This window comes from Larus michahellis, chromosome 3 (assembly GCF_964199755.1).
Source record: "Larus michahellis chromosome 3, bLarMic1.1, whole genome shotgun sequence".
NCBI lineage: Eukaryota > Metazoa > Chordata > Aves > Charadriiformes > Laridae > Larus > Larus michahellis.
In genome coordinates, this window is record NC_133898.1 from 39199067 (window position 1) to 39217644 (window position 18578).

The window sequence follows — 18578 nt, forward strand, 5'->3', positions numbered from 1 at the left end:
CGCCCCGCCCTTTCCGGAAGCCGCCTACCCGCCTTCCGCCCTCGGCCAGTATGGCGGCGGCCAGCCGGCTGCGGCGGCGGCTGTTGCTGGCGGTTCCGTGGCGATGGCGCTGCACCCCCCGCCGCGGGGAGAGCGGCTGCCCGCCGGCGGGACAGGTCCGCGCCGCCTTCCTCCGCTTCTTCCAGGAGCGCCACGGGCACCGCCGTCTGCCCTCCGCCCCTGTGCGGCCCCGCGGAGACCCGCGACTCCTCTTCGTCAATGCGGGCATGAACCAGGTGCTTCCCCCATGCCTCCGCCGGCCTGCCTCCCCCCCGGGGCTCCGGACCGACCCCGACGGTGGCCCGGCCCCGCAGGTCCCCTCCAGCGGCTTCCCGAGGCCTCGTTCTTAGAGCGCGGCCCGTCTCGGCGTGACCCCGTTTACCGGGCTCCCCTGCGGCGGGGCGGGCTCATCGCCCCCCGGCCCTCCCGTTCGCCGCTGGCAGCGCGCTGTTTGCTTTTCGGGAGCCCCAGGGACAGTCGTCCGTCCCGTCCCCTGCCTCCGCGCTGGGTGGCATCAAGCAATAGCGGACGTCTCTCTGCCTTGATTTCTAGTTCAAGCCCATTTTCCTGGGCACAGCGCACCCCCGGAGCGAGTTGGCCCAGCACCGGCGGGTGGTGAACAGCCAGAAGTGTGTGCGTGCGGGAGGAAAGCACAACGACTTGGAGGATGTGGGCCGAGATACTTACCATCACACGTTCTTCGAGATGCTGGGGAACTGGTCATTTGGGGATTACTTTAAGGTGGGGCAACAGGAGCAAACCCAGGGGGAAATGTGACCTTTCTTTCAGACATCTGCGGTAGTGCCACAGGACTGTCTGTGGAAAGCGTTTTAGTGGGCTCCAAATTACTTCTTGGGAGCTTTGTGGCCTGGAGCAGAAATAGTCAGCTGGTGTGATGAATCACAAAGCGTGCCCTGCAGACTCTCAAAGTGCTCAGCCTTTCAAAGCTGTGAATAACACATACAAATCAAAGTTCTCTGTGTGAATACCAGTGTTGACTATGTAATATGGTGAAAAGAGGCTACCGGTTCATTTGATGCTTGTAACTAGAAAGTTTGAAAAGGGAAGAAGGATAAAGGATGCTAGTTGTTTTGCCAGTGAACACATTTTTTTCCTTGGAAAGAAAATAATCCATGTAACTCTGCTGGTAAGCACATGGGTGTAGACCATGCTGTGATCCTGAGGGTCTGTCAGCAATTTAGGAGTGTCATTTTTCCACAGGCAGCAGTGAGCTGTCTCACTAACCTGACCCTCATCCTGCTCTTTGCAATAAGCCTTAAAATTGGAAAGGGAGAGAGCAACTGAAATAAACGTCTTTAGTGATTGACTCCCATTCTAAAGAGCTTTTCTGCGTTGCTGTGCACCCTGGATTAATGTGCTTCGTTTGTGTTTCCTGTCTGCTCAGGAGGAGGCGTGTAGCATGGCCTGGGAGCTCTTGACAGAGGTCTACGAGATCCCCAAAGATCGTCTCTACGTCACCTATTTTGGCGGAGACTCCTCGTTGGGGCTGAGCGCAGATGAGGAGTGCAGGGACGTATGGCTATGCCTGGGGTAAGTGTGTTAGAGAAGAGGTTCTGAGCAGCAGGTGCTAACATTTCAGTCTCCATAGTCTCCCATTTGTTCTTTAGTTCGTGGAGTCAGATACGGGGGTGAAAAGTTGGTTTATAAATTAATTTCATTTCTGGTTTGTTTGGGCTGTTAAAAGTCAGCTGGGCTCTGAGCATTCTGGGGCACTTGACCTATAAGCTGTTTCTCAGATGTTATCAGTCTGGGGGGCTGTGTACCTAGGACTGGCTGGCCTGGACAAAGTCTGTGAAGGCTCTCCTTTGCTTCCGCTCCGTTGTGAGCTGTGGAGAATACATTCTCCTCTGAAAGCTAGCAATGGCTGCTTCAGTGTGAGGATGAAGCTGTTGCAGGGAGCACTGCTGTGATTTGGGAGCTTGTTCCATGCTGCTGTATGTGGGCTTTGAACCCAAGGCAGCCAGCTCTGTGCTGCTGCTGGTGTTCAGCCTTGTCCATTGTGATGAGGTCTCGTCTCTGCTGGGATTCCCTCCAAGGAGGAAGGCGGCTCCACAGATGTAGTGGAGAGCCTGTCTCTGTCAGCAGGAGCCAGACAGAGTTTGCCAGCCATTCTGGGCAGTGAGTAGGATCCTGTCTGGTTTGGTCCAGCTTGTTCCTGCTAAGGAGAGTAATTCTGTGTGAACAGAAGCAAAGGAATCCTAATACGTTTGGTTAATGATTTTGTAGTAGTCAGAAAGGATTCCTCCCTTCGAACTTTCTCTGCGATCTAGGCTACTGTGTGCTTTGTGTGCATGCCCCAGAGCCTCTGTTGTTTGCCTTTCCAGGGTTCCTGTCAGTCACGTGCTTCCTTTTCCATTGAAGGACAACTTCTGGGAGATGGGGGACACAGGTCCCTGTGGTCCCTGCACAGAGATCCATTATGACCATGTGGGTGGTGGCAGAAATGCTGCGGCACTGGTGAACCAGGGCAGCCCTGATGTAGTGGAGATCTGGAACCTGGTCTTCATGCAGTACAGCAGGTACCCAGCATCTGGTCTGAACTCCCGAGCTTTTCCCCCTTGTCTGACTCCGAGATCATATGTGTATATTCCCAGACATCTCACTGCTTTCCAGGAGGTGGCAGTACAAGAGCAACAGAGAAGCTGTGGAGATGTGTCCAGTGTGGCACTTCTTCCCCTTTGCTTTATTTGTCCTGTCTTCCTTCAACTTCTGCTCCCTGTTCTCCCTCACTGCTGCATCCCAGAGGTCTCCTGAGGTCTGCAGCAGCCGGGAGAAACCTGCAGAATTAGGAGAAGGCCTTGAGCCCCTGTTCAGGGAAGGCCTTTTTCCCTACATTACAGTCTATCCTGGCTATCTAATGGCCAGATCCTGGCTGTCTGACAGCGCCAAGGCTTTCTTTTGTTGTCATTTGCTATTTCCATCCCCTGTCACTCTCCCTTTCTCTTTGACTCACCTGCGCCTTTTCTTTGACCCTGAACTGACCCTTGCTTCTATTTTGCCTTTTATTTTTCCTGGCTGGCTGTCTGTCAGAGAGGTGGAGGGGAATCTGCTTCCCTTGCCGCAGCACCACGTGGATACAGGAATGGGCCTGGAAAGGCTGGTGACAATTCTGCAGAACAAACGCTCCAACTATGACACAGATCTCTTCACTCCCATCTTGGATGCCATTCACAAGGTGACAGTGCTTCTGCTCAGAGTCATAGCTAAGCAAAAGCTCCTTGAATGCGGACTGCTTGCCTGGTACCATAGTACAGCCTTCTCTACGTGTGTTGCTGTGTGGTATTTTGAGACAGGAGGTATGTCCAGCCAGGTCCAGAGCAGCATTCTAGGGAAACTGGTGAGAATTCCAGGTTGGAAATCCACTGGGGTACCAGCCCTGCTGATCCCTTTTTTCTCCATAGTTTCTTAAATTCCTCAGTGCAAGAGCATTGACTGAGCTGTCTTAGGTACGGAAGTCTTGGTCTATAATGCTCTGGAAGGATTTAATGAGCATATTTTAGGTGCACAAGGCTCAGAGGTAGTTGAGAAGCATGACGTCAAGTGTAGCTGACTGCTGCTTGCATTGAAACATTTCCTTCTGCAGCCATTGATTTCTGCTGATCTGTCTCCTTACTTTCTCTTTTAGGGCTGTGGGGGGCCCAGATACCAAGGTCTGGTCGGGGATGCTGATGTTGGGCGTGTGAATATGGCCTACCGCGTGGTGGCAGATCACGTGCGCACCTTGTGTGTGTGCATCACCGATGGCATCTACCCAGGCCTCTCTGGAGCAGAGTAAGGACATAAGGAAATGGCATGGCGTGGAGCAAGTTAGGTCTAGAAAAGAAATATGGACAGCCAGAGGGAGAGATTCTGGTATGAGACCAAGATAAGGAGTGCATGAGCTTTGGGGAGGCAGGAAGGTGAGAGCCTGGAAGAGGTTCCAACCTGCAGGCTCATCCTCGGGTGGGTGTAGAGTGTGGGGAGCAGCTGGCTTGTGTCAATAGATCAGGCCAGAGGAGTTCTGTTGGGGTTGTGCTGGACGTGGGAGCTGGACAGGGTTGCTCACATGGCTGCCTGGGGAATCCTCCTCTGCTTTCAGACTGGTGCTGCGTCGGATCCTGCGCAGGGCTGTCCGCTTTTGTTCTGAAGTCCTTCATGCTCCACCTGGGCTCCTAGCCTCCCTGGTGCCTACCGTAGTGGAAGTGCTGGTGAGTAAAAACTGCTGCCTTGGGGGAGCAAAAAAAGAGTATCACACATGTCCTATTCATCCCCATGTCCCTTTTCTGTACGCTGTCAGAAGACAATTTTGGATGTAAGGAACTCCAGGAGTGTATCTGGCGCTATGCATCACAGCAATAAAAATCACTTGTCTCCTGATCATTTGTGGTGGGAGGGAGCGGGCTTAGTGTGACCAGCGACGCAGTCAGCACAAGTGTGTGTGTAAGTCTGTGCAAGTGCATGTTGTTGTTTCCTGGGGGCAGTGGCTTCCAACCTGTCGTATCTGGTTAAAACTATCTGAAGTTGATCCATGTGAGTACTAACAGTATCCTAAAAGACAGTGCTTTCTTCCTATTGTGGATGGATGTGTTTGCCAAGAGATGCTGTGCAGGGGTGAACAGTGGCGGGTCACAGGGAAATAGCCAGGAGATGGTAGGTGTAAGTCCATGTATGATTCTTCCCCTGTACTTCTGTACCTTGGGCTCTGTAGTGGGGCTCCCTTCACGCTCATCTGCCTGAGAAACCTCTGTAACGCTTGTGGCATGCTGTGAGATCCCCTGAGGAAGATAATGAGGATGTTGTCACTAATGGAGGCTCATTCCATAGGGAGATGCCTATCCAGAGCTGACGAAGAATGCAGACCAGGTGAGCAATGTGGAATCCCCTGGAGAGAAACCCCCTCTCTCATTATCTTAGTGAGGTGCTGTTCTCAGGGGCAGAAGTCACCTCTTCCTTGGGACTTAGCTGGAGGAGTTTGCATAGCCACCTCCGTAACCATGTTCTTATGGGTGGGCTGAGATGTGCTGGGAACACATTTTTATCCTGGGCACAAGATGTATCTGTGGCAGATTTCCTTGTGGGAGCTCTGCTAGATCCTTACCAGGCACTGCTTGTCCTGGTATAAGGCAGCTGTTGCTCTAAAAAAGCTACGGTAGCTTTTTTTTTTTTTTTGAGTGCAAGTACAGCCTGTCCTAGCCTGGATACCTTTTGTCCAAAGTGGATTGGTGATTTAAGGCTAGTCCTGGCTTGTTTCTGCTGACAGCAACTGTAATGAGCAATTTCTCTGTCTGTTCCAGCCATGCAATTTTAATTGGGTCACAGACATGAATGTCTGGCAGGGAGCATTTTTCAGCCTCCAGCGTTCCCCAGGTGGATGGTCAATATTTCCTTGACAGGAATGGTGATAGGAGGCACAATGACTTTGGCACTGTTTAGTAATGCATCAGAGCCGTGTTGTGATGGATACTTACCGAACAAAACGGCTTGTTCAAGCAGACACAGCACCCCTGTTAGACATCTGCTTGATGTGCTTTGAGCTGACCATAGCAGGGAGCCCAGTGGTAGTAGGGCTGAGCTGAGCTGGGGAGCTCCCTGAGGCATTCTGGCTAACCTTTCTGATCCTTGGGCAGATTATGGGTATCATCAATGAGAACGAAGTAGCTTTTCTGTCTTCCCTTGAGCGTGGGAGGCGCATTATCGAGCGGACAGTGCAGCAGATGGAGCCCTCCACAAATTTCCCAGGTGAGTCTCGCTTCTCTGACAAGCTGTGCTCAAAGATGGTTTGATCTAGGCCCTCACAAGCATTGCAGTCAAAACTCTGGTGGATGTTTGCCTCCCCCACATGTTTTCAGCGACCTTCTAGCCCTGGACAGAGGAGCAGATACTGCTCCTTTCTTCAAATTACAATTGTTTTCTAGTACTTTGTTCTCAAAACAAACTAGGCACCAGGAAAGTTGGAAGCATTCCCTTGCTGTATTATTGACCTGTTAACTGGGTCCTTACAAGACACAGGTGAAAGGAGGAGCTCAGGACCCAACCAGAGCAGCCGTCTGTCTAGATGCGCTGCACTGAATTTTAGCAGGGATGGGGTTGTGGGGCATCATTAATACTCGGCCCTGTACAAGAATCATTACATGGCTTCTCTTCCCGTCCCCATTACCAGTGTAGTTGCACACAATTCAGGGGAATCGAGTTACCAAGACACACACTGGATTGGTCCCATCCAAACAAATCTTGAGATGCCTTTGCTTTCTGTGTTGACACAGAGTTCATATCCTTCTTTTTGTCCTGCAGCTGAAGTAGCCTGGTCTCTCTATGGGAATTTGGGATTCCCTCTGGATCTGATTGGCTTGATGCTTGAAGAAAAGGGAATCAGTTTGGATTCAGCTGCTTTTAATGAACTTGCTCTGGAAGATGCAAAGGTAAGGGGGAGATTCATGTTGTCAGAAGAATTCAGAGCCTTTCCTCTCACCTGTGAGCATGGAGGCAGAATTCCTTTCACTACTGAGGCTCTTTCGATGCACCACGGGGCCATGTGCCTTTTCCCTGAAGGGAAAGTGGATCTGAAACAGCATTGTGGTCACAATGCCTTTGCTTGTGGGTGCGGGACCAAAAAGTACTGTCTGGTGATTCTCTTCAAATGAGTAGAAGCGCTTTATGATGCTCATTGTTGCTAGAGTGGAGATTATCATAGAATTATACGGGTTAGGAGTGTCACCTGTCAGTCATGTGCTCCAGCTCGTCACACAAAGCATAACCAGCTTAGCCCAAAGCGCAAGTGATTTATGAAGCTTACAGAATCTTCTTGGTCTCTGTAGTGCTGGAAGACTTGCACTGCCCACCCTGTGTAGTAATCAGTTCAAGGCCTTGCTCTCCTGAGCTTTAATGGCCTGGAAGTTTCACAGCTACACAGCAAGCTGTGCTGGGGGAGGGTTTGTTACCTGTTGCTTATGGCCTGCCTCAAGGCTAGTACAGGGTGGTATTGAGTGTTTGTGGGGTTTGAAGGAATGGGGTTGGTTTAGCAGTAGCCTCTATCAGCCTGGATCTAAACCAGCCTTTTCGGGGAAGGTGGAAGAAGTTGTTCCTAGCCTTATAGCTCCAGTTATCGATTTGAGTGCCCCCAGGTATATCTTCCATCTAACTGTGCCTTTTCTCCGCTGTAGCGTAAGGCTGGTGGCCCACAGGCAGGACAGCTGGATAACAGAAACACATGCCTTGATGTGCACTCGTTGGCTCAGCTGCAGAACAGCAACGTGCCTACTACTGATGATTCTCCAAAGTACGCCTACAAGCTTGGGCAGCATGGACAGTATGGTAAGTGGACGGGTCCCGTCTGTAAGGCAAGCTCTGCCTGAAGGCACTGGAATCCTTCACAAGGCTTCTTTTACTGCCTAACCTCATGCATGCAGAACACGTACTTTGTGGTTCAAACCTGCCCACCTTGCTACTGCATCTTTTCTCTGCCCCTGTACCTCATCCCGAAGTAAATGCTTTTCTTATTACTGTTGGTGGGTCCCCAGGAAGGCTCTGGGCTGGTGACAAGGCTGTGAGCTCTGGGTTGGTATTACTGTGCAGTGGTGAAGCAGGGACTGTTGATTCTTACTAGAGATAATTCTGTCCCCAGCAATTAGACTTCTGGGTGTGAGTGCTAGGGAGAATGAGGAATGATTATGCAAAGGCTTCAGGCAGTTGTTTGAAATAGTGCACTTGCTGTTTCTTTGTCAGACCACTAGATGCCAGCGCAGGCTTTTTATCAGTGAGGGTAACTGGGGTTTCTGATGCTCTAGGGAAAGCATAAAGCTAAACCACAGAGTAAGAGGTGGTGTGGCTGTCACAAACAATTAGAGATAGCTGTGTACAGCCAGCTCCCTCTTACCCAGTGTGCTGGGGGCAACCCACATTAAAGTGAGGCAATTCAAACTATATATACTACAGCGAGAGCATAATGGAGGGAAGAAAACCCAGCAGCGACACTGGCTGGAATCTCCAAGCTAGCACTGTCCCGCTTCCTTAGTCACTGAATCATGGAATAATTGAGGTTGGAGGGGATCTCTGGATGTCCAATCTCTTGATCATCATCTTCATCAGCTTCACAGTTGCATTGGGTTGCTCAGAGCCTTGTCCATTTAAGTTTTCAGTATCTTTTGGAACAAGGATCCCACAGCCTCTCTGTGCCCTGTTCCAGTTCTTTATCGTTCTTAGTCTGAAAAGTTTCTTTGCTTATGTGCCAACCAGAATTTCCTGTGCTCTAGATGTAGTTTCCCAAATGCTAAATAGGGATGAATAACTGCTTTCCTTGACCTGCTGGCTGCAGCCCAGCAGGGAGTCAGTCTTCCCTGCTGCAAGGGCACCCTGATGACTTGTGCTCAGCTTGCTTCCGAGGACTACAAGGTTTCTGCCAATCCATTTCTGTAGCCTGCTGAGATGCCTCTGAAAAGCAGCCATGGTCTTCAATATATCAACCAGTCCCCACAAATTTATTGCCATGCACAAGCAGGATACAGGTACATCCTGTCTTGTCATGGATAGTCATTAATAAAGGTGTTAAATGGTTTGGGCCCTAATATCAGCCACCAAGTAACTCTGCTGGTAACTGAATATCAGTTGAACATTGAACTGTTGAGCAATTCTCTGTGGGGCCAGCTGCCCAGCCAGTTATACACCCACCTTATGGTCTGCCTGCCCAGTTCATGTCACCCGACTTTGGCTACAAGGAGGCTACAGGAGAGCATGTCAGAAACTTGCTACATCAAGGAAAGTGACATCCTTGTCTTCCCTTGTCCACCAAGCCAGTGATCTCTTCATAGAAGGCAGTCAGGTTGGCCAAGTGTGTGGTGTAGCAAGATGCAGACATGTGTGTGCCACATCTTGCTCTATCAGACTTGTGTGGAGCCAGCCTGGGCATCCCAGCCTGGTTACCTGCTACCCAGCAGGTCTGTCACTAGGTAAGCAAGGGGTGACTTGGTTCCAAATAACAGATTCTTTATGCTTTCTTCCAATAGCCGTTCCTCTCCTGCCAAGGCAAAGGAAAGTGTCAGCTTTCAGTATAGACTGGGTGTTGGTAGGGTTGGTGTGGGGAAGTGACCCCTCCTTTCATGTTGCAATCTTACAGGTTATATGCTCTAATTGGTGCCATATTCTTCTCCCTGACAGAGTTCAGCCCATGCCAGGCCACTGTCCTGATGCTGTACAGAGATCAGTCTCTCCAGAAGGAGGTTGGGGCAGGGCAACGCTGTGGTGTCATCTTGGACAGGACTAACTTCTATGCAGAGCAGGGCGGACAAGCCTGTGACCAAGGCTACATGATACGTTTAGGACAGCAGGTGAGACCCTTTGGTGCCTGAACCTAAGGCTGCCATGGATACTGAGGCCAGGCAGACTTCCCCAAGTGATATGCCGTTTTACTGTGTTAATTTGTAAGCTGCTGACTCCTGATAGTTCTCTTGGCTTTGCCTAGGGGTTGGTGGAGTGAGGGAGAAGTAGCAGTAACTTTACAGAGGTGGACCTGTTGCTCTGGTTGTCTTTCTCAGCCCTTTGCAATTTCTTGTTGCTGGAGAATGATGGAAAGTCTTTAATGTGCTGCAGTCTTGCCAGCTGAGCTTGCAATGCAGGAGAAGGCAGTCAATGATGAGAGAGCCCACAAGCTGAGTAACTTGTCTCTGACTGGTCCTGGATAAACGCAAGCAGTGCCCAACCTGCAACCCAGTGCAAAAACTCTTATCCCTCCCAAAAGCATCAGGGAGGACGCCCACCTCTGCAGTGCCTTGCCAGAGGGAGAGCTTTCACCCTCTCCTAGGAAGTTACATGGGATGCAGCTTTTTCTCCTTCCCACATTCCAGCTCTTGAGAATCACCCGTGGGCATTGATGCAGCCTTTTTAGCCTTGCAGAATGTGATAGTGCCTTACTCAGCACTTCTCAAGCTGAAGCAGGGATCATGTTTCTCTTGCCAGTCCAGTGAGGCAGAAATGGCACCTTGGATGCCTGACACAGGTGCCTTGGCAGCTGCTGTCCATTTTCTTATGGACAAGCATCCTTGTCAGAAAAATTCATCAGCCTGGGTGGTGGTGGTGTCCCTCCGCTGCAAGCTGACAGCCTCAACGTATTGTGCAGTGAGTGGCTGGATGCAGGGAAAGCCTGAGGCACTCTGGTTACGTTGGCAGTAAGTTTGTCCCTTTTTCCACCCCATTCCCATGTTTTAGAGATCAATGGCAGTTGCGTTTCCTAGTCGGATCAAGTATGCACCTATCACAGGTCTTTGGATGTTCCCTGTGTCCTAATTCATCTTTCTGTCTCTCTGCTCAGGACATACTCTTCCCTGTAGAATCAGTTCGTCTCTGTGGTGGTTATGTGATCCATGAGGTCACCGCTGTGGAAACCCTGCGTGCTGGGGACCAAGTGCAGCTCTTTGTGGATGAGGTGATAACTTGCTGTTCTTAACCTTTTCCTGACCTTGCCTGGAGAGTTTTGTGATGTCCTGAGTAACCTGGGCACGGCAGAGCCTTGTCCCTTGTATTCCTGAGACTGCTTTTCATTGTGATGTGCAGTGGGAAGGAGACCTCACAAGTAACTCTGTAATCTTCTGTGAGCCATTAGTCGTCCAGAAGTATCCAGCCTACCCTTTGCTGTTTTACAGAGGAAAAGCTAAATTTGCTCTGTGACATAAATTCATCTGACATCCCCTCACAGGCAGCCTTTCCCTTATCTCTTTGTGCCATCCCCTGCTCCCCCCCGAGGTGTGGAGCACCAGCACTCCCTTCCAACTTGTCTGTGCTTTCAGGCTCAGCGGCTAGCCTGCATGACGAACCACACCGCTACCCACCTGCTGAACTTTGCGCTCCGCCACGTCCTGGGTGACAACACAGAGCAACGAGGGTCCCATGTGACAGCAGAGCGGCTGCGCTTTGACTTTGATACCAAGGTGACTTTAGACTTCTGTTTTCTTGTTCTCAGCAGTACCAACATCCCAGTACTGGCCTTCTCTCCCGGGATTTTTCTCCTCTGACCATAATGGCTTCTTTAGAGACAGGTCATGTTTTATCTGAGTGATGAAACTTGGCTCCCTGGACGTGACTGGCTCTGCTTTGCATTGACCTGACTCTGAGCAGGCCTTGCTGTGAAGATGAATGGGGGTCAGAAGGGAAAGGACCTAGCAAGGCCAATGATCATGGGGCTGACCTGAGTAGTGTAAAGGGGTCTCCGAGACATTCACCAGCTTGGCTGTGTCTGTGTCAGAGGTCTGTGCTGGTCATCCAGGGGAGAGGGGTTGGGAACTGAAAGCTATTGGGTCAGGCTGAGCACTGGCCCTGGTAACCTATTGCAGCGTCTCTCTTGAAGAGTTTGGTTGATGCTCTCTGATAAAAATTCCTTCTCCCTTGTGGGAGGAAGGGGTGGGAGGGTCACGATGTTCACAATTCCCTTTTACAAGCAGGGAAGATGAGATGCAGGGGGAAGATGGTGTGCCCAACCTGAGTTGCCTGAGGTCCTTGCTCCAGTTCTCCCTCCTTTGTTCTTCACCTCTCAGGAGGCTCCTCTTGAAGATGGCTGATTTACTTCCTCAGGGCCCTGTGACTGTGGAGCAGCTGCAGCAAGTGGAGCAAGTGGTCCAGGATGTGATCAAACGAAATGAGGCTGTGCATATTGCTGAGGTCCCCCTCACGCTGGCAAGAAAAGTTCAGGGACTCCGTGCAGTGGATGAGGTATGACAGGATGGCAGGACACATCTTCATGAGCCTTCTCCTCCAGCAGGAATCACCTGGGTCACAAGAAGCATTGATGCAAGAGGCTTCTGCAAAGGAATTGACTCCCAAAACTCATGAAGGAAAATAGGACAGAGATGAGATCTCAGGAGCACTGTGTTGTAAAACATGGAGGCTGGTAATGCATAGCCTTTTGCTCGTTTCTTTGGACCAAAAGCTTGTAGTGTCACCCAATTGTTTCTTTCTCCCCATAGCGGCTGGTCGCAGGGGAGAAGCAGTGCTGCCCCTGACTCTGGGGCTATTCTAGAATAGGGGAAAAGTGAGGTAGAGACCTGAAGCCTTGTAGCTGGTCTGTAAGTGCCCCTGAAGGACCATGTTGTTAGCTGCTGATCCCTGTCTCCTCTGTCAGGGGTATCCAGATCCAGTGAGGATAGTGTCCCTGGGGGTCCCTGTGGAGACTGTGCTGACCCGCGACTCTGAGGCTGCAATGCAGACCTCTGTGGAGCTCTGCTGTGGGACGTAAGTGACTTTTACTTGCAGTCAGAAGGTGTGTTTGTGGGCACTAGTGGCTGAGGTAGAGACATTCTTGCAAGCTCCACTCCCTGTCCCTGTGCAACCAAGTTTCATCACCGGAAAGATCTTGTGAGGACAGGATGGGCTAGTTATGAAGCTTTGGAAGTCCCAGGGTGAGAAAACTTCAGTGAAATGCAAAGCATTTTTCCTTGCTTCATAGTCTGAAATCACGGAAAACCTGAAAGCTGCAGGGCACCAGCAGAGTGTGGGAAAGAGCCTGTCAAACTACAGTTACAGGGCTTTGGCTTTGCAGGAGAGCTGGGGACCCAGAAGGAGACTCTGAGATGCTTTTGAGATCTTGAGACTGTTCTGATTATTTTAATTAATTATCTTCGCCCTTTTCTGCTTTTAGCAGTAATGAGAGTAGAGGAAGAGCTAATAAATCTTAGGACGATGCTGACAGAAAAAATCTAGGAACAAACTGGCCTTTGAGCAGATACAGCTGAAAATGAGCAAGTTTCTATTCATGAGATCATTCTTGTGGGAGTAGTGGAACAAGAAACCGCATGAGAGTGGAGATGATCAAGCTTCTTGTGAAGCTGTCTGAAACGATTACTTGTGGTAACAGAATCTGAGACACTATAGTTGTCTTAACATCCAATGTTGAATAGCCAAGAAGGAAAACAGGAGGTTGTCAGTGCCCCGTGACTGCGCAACTACCCTGTGACTGGAGTCTGCTGGCCACTCTGAACTGGCCTGACAAGAGAGTGATGGAGTTGGAGGAAAAAAAATTACTTTCTACAAGGTTCAGTAGCAGCTGAGTAGAAGAGAAAAATCCCAATTCATCCCACTGCCGGAGGAAAGCAAGGCAGAACTTGGCTATTATGCACTGTTTGACAGCAGCCTGCTGGGCAGGTAGCCCAGAGGTTCCTCTGGAGTAGCCTCAACTATGCCGTCTCTTGCCTGACAGGGTGCCATCAGGATTTTAGGGATGGGAAAGGATTGAAGCTATTGGGAGTGGGCAGGGGCTGTTGGACTTGAGACTCATCTAAAATGAAAGCAGGCTTCCTGATTTCTGTTCCCAGAGAGCAGCTTATTTTCTGTCCTATTCTCTGCTGACTTTGCAGACACCTTCTACAAACAGGAGCTATGGAAGATCTGGCCATCATCAGTGAGCGTCAGCTTGTTAAAGGGATTAGCCGTGTCATTGCAGTGACAGGGGGACAAGCCAAACAGGTAAGAAAGGGGGAACTGAGATTTCTGCTGTGTCAAGGCAGTGCCAGAAAGACCCAACTTTGTGGGTTCCTGCTTAGACAATTATATCTTCCCTCTGCTTTGGCTGGAGCCTCCCTGCTATGCCTGATCTGGCTTCTTCCTTCACCCCTTTACCCAGCTCTGCTGCCGTATCTCACTGTTCACCTCCACTTCCCGCATCCTAGCCTCCTGTCTCCTCGACCTTCATTCTTCCCCTCAGACCCCCTTTTCCAAAATAAGAAGTTGGCACAAAATATCAGGCAGTCTCTAGACTGTAAATTTCAGCCCCCAGGTAGGTATTTTTTAAAGGTGTGATCCTTTGTGCTTTGGTTTCACCTTCTGCTCGCCTCCTGCCTATCACAGTTGGATTTGTACTTTATGGTTACAGGGCTGTGGCCTCATTCTTGCAGCCCTTTTGCTTCTTTTTTGGTATTTTTCCCTGCTAGGCTGTGGTTCTGGTCTGGATGGGCCTGTATAAAAAGTAAGCAACCTATTATTGTGTCTGTGAGATCGCTCTGTCCTTTGAATACCTGGGAGTGTCAGGGGCCCTCCAACCTTGCCTGCTTCCTTTAAGGCTGCAGTCAGAATAGAGTGACTCACTGTCAGTGGAACTGGGAATATTAAAAGCAAAGCCCACCCCTGCAAATCTGTTGCTTTTTGGCTGGCTGGCCCCTCTGCATCTGTGTCCCCAGCAAGGCTTTTCTTGGTGCAGAGAGAATGAAAAGCTGCAGGGCACGTCCGTGTGCTTTGCTGGAAGTGCTGACCTGGAGAGCCCCCGAGAGGAACAGTGTTAATCAGACAAGGGAGGAGACTACAGGCATGAGTGACTTGAAACAAGGGATGTGTATCCTAGCTAGGCAGAGCAGTCCTTGCTGTCCACAGCTTTTCTTATATACTCTCTGCTCTCCTGGTCTAAAGTCTAGCAGGACCATCATGGGCACAAAGATCTGGCAGAGAGGAGATGCTCCAAACCATAAGGGTTTTCACTGGTGAAAAAAGCTTGTATTACCTTTTTTATTAACGGTAGCATTGGTGTTGGGGAAGATGATAAGAAATGCACCAAGACGAGCTGAACTGGTTCTTGGGAAATGTGCTTGAGCAGTTAATGAGTTTTCTTTAGTTTCTAGTGTTTCTTTTGTTTCTTCCGTCATTAGTTTCAATATTGTATTTGCTAATGAAAAAAGAGCACTAAGAAGTAAACGGGGCTCCCAAGTTTGTTTTTATTGAATTCCTCATGATTTAGTGTGAAATACTGAGGAAACACAAATGCACAACAGCTTGGTCCCCTGGGTGTGACCATCTAGTGTTGGCTGCAAATCTAGAGAGAAACGTTCTATTCCAGAGTCTCTTAGGGACAGTCGTTCTTAAAGCCTCTGTCTGTAGATGTCTTTCCACTGGATGCAGAGCAGTACTTAGTGGTTATGACCCTGCTGCCTCCCCACTTTCTTCATCCCCGTTCATTTTTTCTGTTGCTGTGTTTGAAGCATTCTCTCCCTCCTCCTCCTCTCCAGGCCCGGGAAGTAGGCCAGTGCTTGGCTATGGAAGTGGATTCTGTCTCCCTACGAATGAAGCAGAGGACTACCTCTATTCCTGAGATGCAGAACCTCTCCAAAGAAGTGGGCCAGTTGACCAAAGTAAGGATTACACTCATGTACAGAAAGATCCTAGCGTGGTCTCTGTACACTTGAAGCACATGAATTCTTCCCTACCAGGTTGTTGTGGTTTAACTTCAGCCAGTAGCTAGGACCATGCAGCCACTCTTGTAGTTCTCCCCCTTCCCCTGAGAAGGGCAGGGAGAAGAGGGAGAAAAAGAGGGAAATGGAAAGAAAAAACAACTCGTGGGTTGAGATAAAGACAGTTTAACAGAATAATAACAGAAAAGGAAAATAACAAAAATAATGACACAAGTCACTCTTGCCACCCAGTGAATTGGTACCTTTCCGAGCAGTGATCATGGATTCCTGCCCCATAGCCAACCCCCGTTTATATGCTGAGCATGACCTCTATGGTACAGAATGTTCCGTTGGCTGTTCCGTTGTTCTGTCTATGCTCCTTCTCAGCTTCTATGGGAAGCTGGAAAGAGTTCTTGGAAAGTGCAGATGTCGTCTAGCCAACAACAAAAGCAATATGCATTATTGACATAACCTCTCGCAGCAATCACTAGAAAGAAAATTAACCCTTTCCCAGATGAAACCAGGACAGAGGTTCACGTCTTACCATGGTCAATAGCAAGGGTGTGTTGCTAAGTGCTGGTGCCACTTTGGTCACAAAGATTTCAACCGGTTTCTAGGTAATTCTGTTGCAGATGACCTGCTATCAGAGGGAATGTGAGAGAAGACAGTGGTGGGGAGGGTGAAACAGTGAAAAAAGGTCCCCAGGCTTTATATGCCCAGCTGAAAAGAGAAAGCTACATGCCACGGTGACTGGCTGGCCTGATCACATAGGAGTATAAGAGGGTCTGGGAAGAGGCCAGGCTCCAGCCTGACCTCCTGGAGAACTAGCAGTTTATTTCTAGGTACAGTTTAGTGCCCTTACACAGAAAATTGTCTTGCAGGTGGTGTCTAACACTGCAATGCCCCAGTGGCAAAGAAAAGAACTACAGACTATCCTCAAAGCACTACAGCGAACAGCCAACACAGCCATCAAGAAACTGGAGGTGCAGCAGGTACTGTGGCAGCAGCACGCTCACTTGCAGCCTGCTGCGCAAACACCAGTGGACCTGGTGTCGCTGTCACTCTTCACAGCCACTCAGTCGCGAGGGTCCCATTAGAAGGCAGAAGAAAGGAGGTACAATCACACACGGTGCAACACAAGCCCTGTGTTGGGCTGATTTCACTGGCCATCATTTAAAATGCAGTGAATGACTGACTGGGCTTTGGCACCTGCAGAATCCCTGTGTCTCTCTGCCTGAGTGGATGGAGAGCCCCATATCAGCACTCTTGGCAAACACCAACAGGTAGATGGGCATCACTTTGCTCTTTATACACGGGGAAGATGAAGTCGCCCTGAAAATGGGCTTTACAAGGTCACACAGTAAGACAGTGGCAGGACAGAGCCTTTCTCCCCTATATGAATATTGCTCTGGCTTCCTGCTGCATTTGTGTCTTGCTAATTTACGTTACTCCATTAAAAGCCCTCTGGAAATGCTTATTTGTGACTTAATGTTCTAGCAAGAACTATTCTTCTCTTGAAGCGGGAGCCTGCACAAGACATGAGGCAATGTGTAGGTCCAGGAGAGAGGCTGAGGACCGAACGGGTCACTCTCTATTCCACTTTTGAAAGGGTTCATCTCTGCTTGCTTTTGAGAAAGGATGGTTGTAGAGGTCTTCATGTGAAGATTTCAATCTGCTGGTTGTACTTCTGCTAACATACATCCCCCCTCTATCCCACAGAGCAGCGCTTCCATTCCCTCTGTACATACATTGTATATGTAATATCCCCATCCAGCCCACCTTGTGCCACCTGTAGCTCCTCAAGTGCTCTGTGTTTCCTCCTCCAGGCTGAAGAGAAGGCACAAAGCCTGCTAGCAAAACATTGCAACCAACCTATCATCATTGATACCGTCGCAGCTGACTCTCTCTCTGTGAGTAATCCACATTACTTGTTGGCCCAGCAGTACCTCGGGTGCTGCATAGAGTAAGAGGGAGCTGCTGGGCAGATTTTTGGCTGCATGCTACGTTTGTTGGGTTTTTTGCTGTAGCCTGACCCCTCTTCTCCCTGCCTCTCCTAGATCCTAATGAAGGTAGTGAACCAGCTGTGTGACAAGTCTCCTGGCACATCAGTCCTGCTGCTCAGCCCCCAGGTTTCCGGTGAGGTGCTCTGTGCCTGTCAGGTGTCCAAGGTAAGCAGAACCCTGGTAGAGATACAGGGAACCTGCCTGCAAAGGGGGACTGGATCCACTGCTCAGCAGGTCCCAGTTGAGGCTTTTCCTGGGACTTTTCTCAGTGGTGGTTAGTCATGGAGGGGTAGGACCTGAGATGACCATAGTGGTACCAGGTATGCTTTCAGTCTTTGCTGGGCGCAGATATCCCTGGATCGTCCAGGCTGTGTTTGCCCAGGGGCAGGACACAGCATTAGTGTGTAAGCTCAGCCTTTGCAGTCCTCCTGGTCACGGCTGCCTCAGGTTGGTGAGGGCCCAGGCTGTGTAAGGAAAGAACATTGTTACCCTTCTTCCTCCAGCCTGCGGAGTGCTCCACAGTCCAAATTACTTTGCTCTGTGTCTCTTCCCCAGAAATGCCTCCCCGCGTTCTCCGCTGCTGACTGGGCCGTGGCTGTCTGTACGCAGATGGAAGGGAAGGCAGGAGGCTCTCCCGTCGTCGCTAAGGGCAGTGGAAATGCCAAGGGCATGCAGGGAGCCCTGACTACTGCACTGCAGTTTGCTCAGAGCAAACTATGAAATAACTGTGATGCTTTGGTGGCAGGACAGCTGTGTGCAGCCCAGCTGCAAGCTATATGGACACTTGATGCAGAGCACGTGTTACACTCTGCTGATCTGAAAGGTTTAGCCGCTCTCACACTGAACGTTGCCACAACAACTGCATTGGAGCATTTGCCTTCTGGCCATCGGGGATCAGCAGAGACCCCACTTCTGATCTCACTCATGGAATGATGCTGCCTGTTCTCAGTATGGACGTATGGGGATTGAGCCTTGGAAAGCATCAATTGCAGCAGCAGATCTACTACTTCTGGAATGGTGCAGTTCTTGTCACAAGACCAGCACCAAGAGGCTTCATGAGAGCATAGGCAGATGGCACAGTGTTATCCTAAAGCCATTAAATGGTAGAGAGCATTTGATCCTCTGATGTTTCTTGTTAGCTGCATCTTTTTCTTTTTTTTTTTTTTCCTGTTGTTGTCCTGCTCTGGTTCTGTCCCTGCAACCCCACAAGTCAGCACACACTCTTGTAAGCAGTCCCATCCTACTGCAAAACTCGGAACACCCCTCTGACTAAAAATGCTCCTGTAATTTAGAAATGGGGGGAGAAGCCCCCACCGCAGCCTGCAGGCTCAGCTTTTTCAGCCTATGCTTGTTAGGCTATGTAATGAGTGGTGCCAAAGCCAGTCCTCAGTACTGAAGCACA

At 50.0% G+C, this 18578-nt stretch overlaps 1 protein-coding gene across 2 annotated transcripts; it reads left to right on the top strand.

The window, feature by feature from the left end:
- Nucleotides 1–18: 18 nt before the first annotated feature.
- AARS2 (alanyl-tRNA synthetase 2, mitochondrial) lies at nucleotides 19–18294 on the top strand. 2 transcript variants are annotated; one of them, XM_074579734.1, is made up of 22 exons: nucleotides 19–275; nucleotides 592–780; nucleotides 1445–1590; nucleotides 2385–2579; nucleotides 3091–3235; nucleotides 3686–3831; nucleotides 4139–4247; nucleotides 4864–4902; nucleotides 5667–5778; nucleotides 6331–6458; nucleotides 7200–7350; nucleotides 9190–9359; nucleotides 10340–10453; nucleotides 10815–10955; nucleotides 11596–11733; nucleotides 12143–12252; nucleotides 13374–13482; nucleotides 15012–15134; nucleotides 16055–16165; nucleotides 17000–17083; nucleotides 17231–17341; nucleotides 17732–18294. In XM_074579734.1, the coding sequence occupies exons 1-22, from the start codon at nucleotides 51–53 to the stop codon at nucleotides 17894–17896; spliced, it is 2961 nt and encodes a 986-aa protein (XP_074435835.1). In that variant the 5' UTR covers nucleotides 19–50; the 3' UTR covers nucleotides 17897–18294. The 2 variants fall into 2 exon arrangements, with proteins under 2 accessions (XP_074435835.1, XP_074435837.1); XM_074579736.1 differs by having other exon boundaries at nucleotides 38–275; nucleotides 2422–2579.
- Nucleotides 18295–18578: the final 284 nt, after the last annotated feature.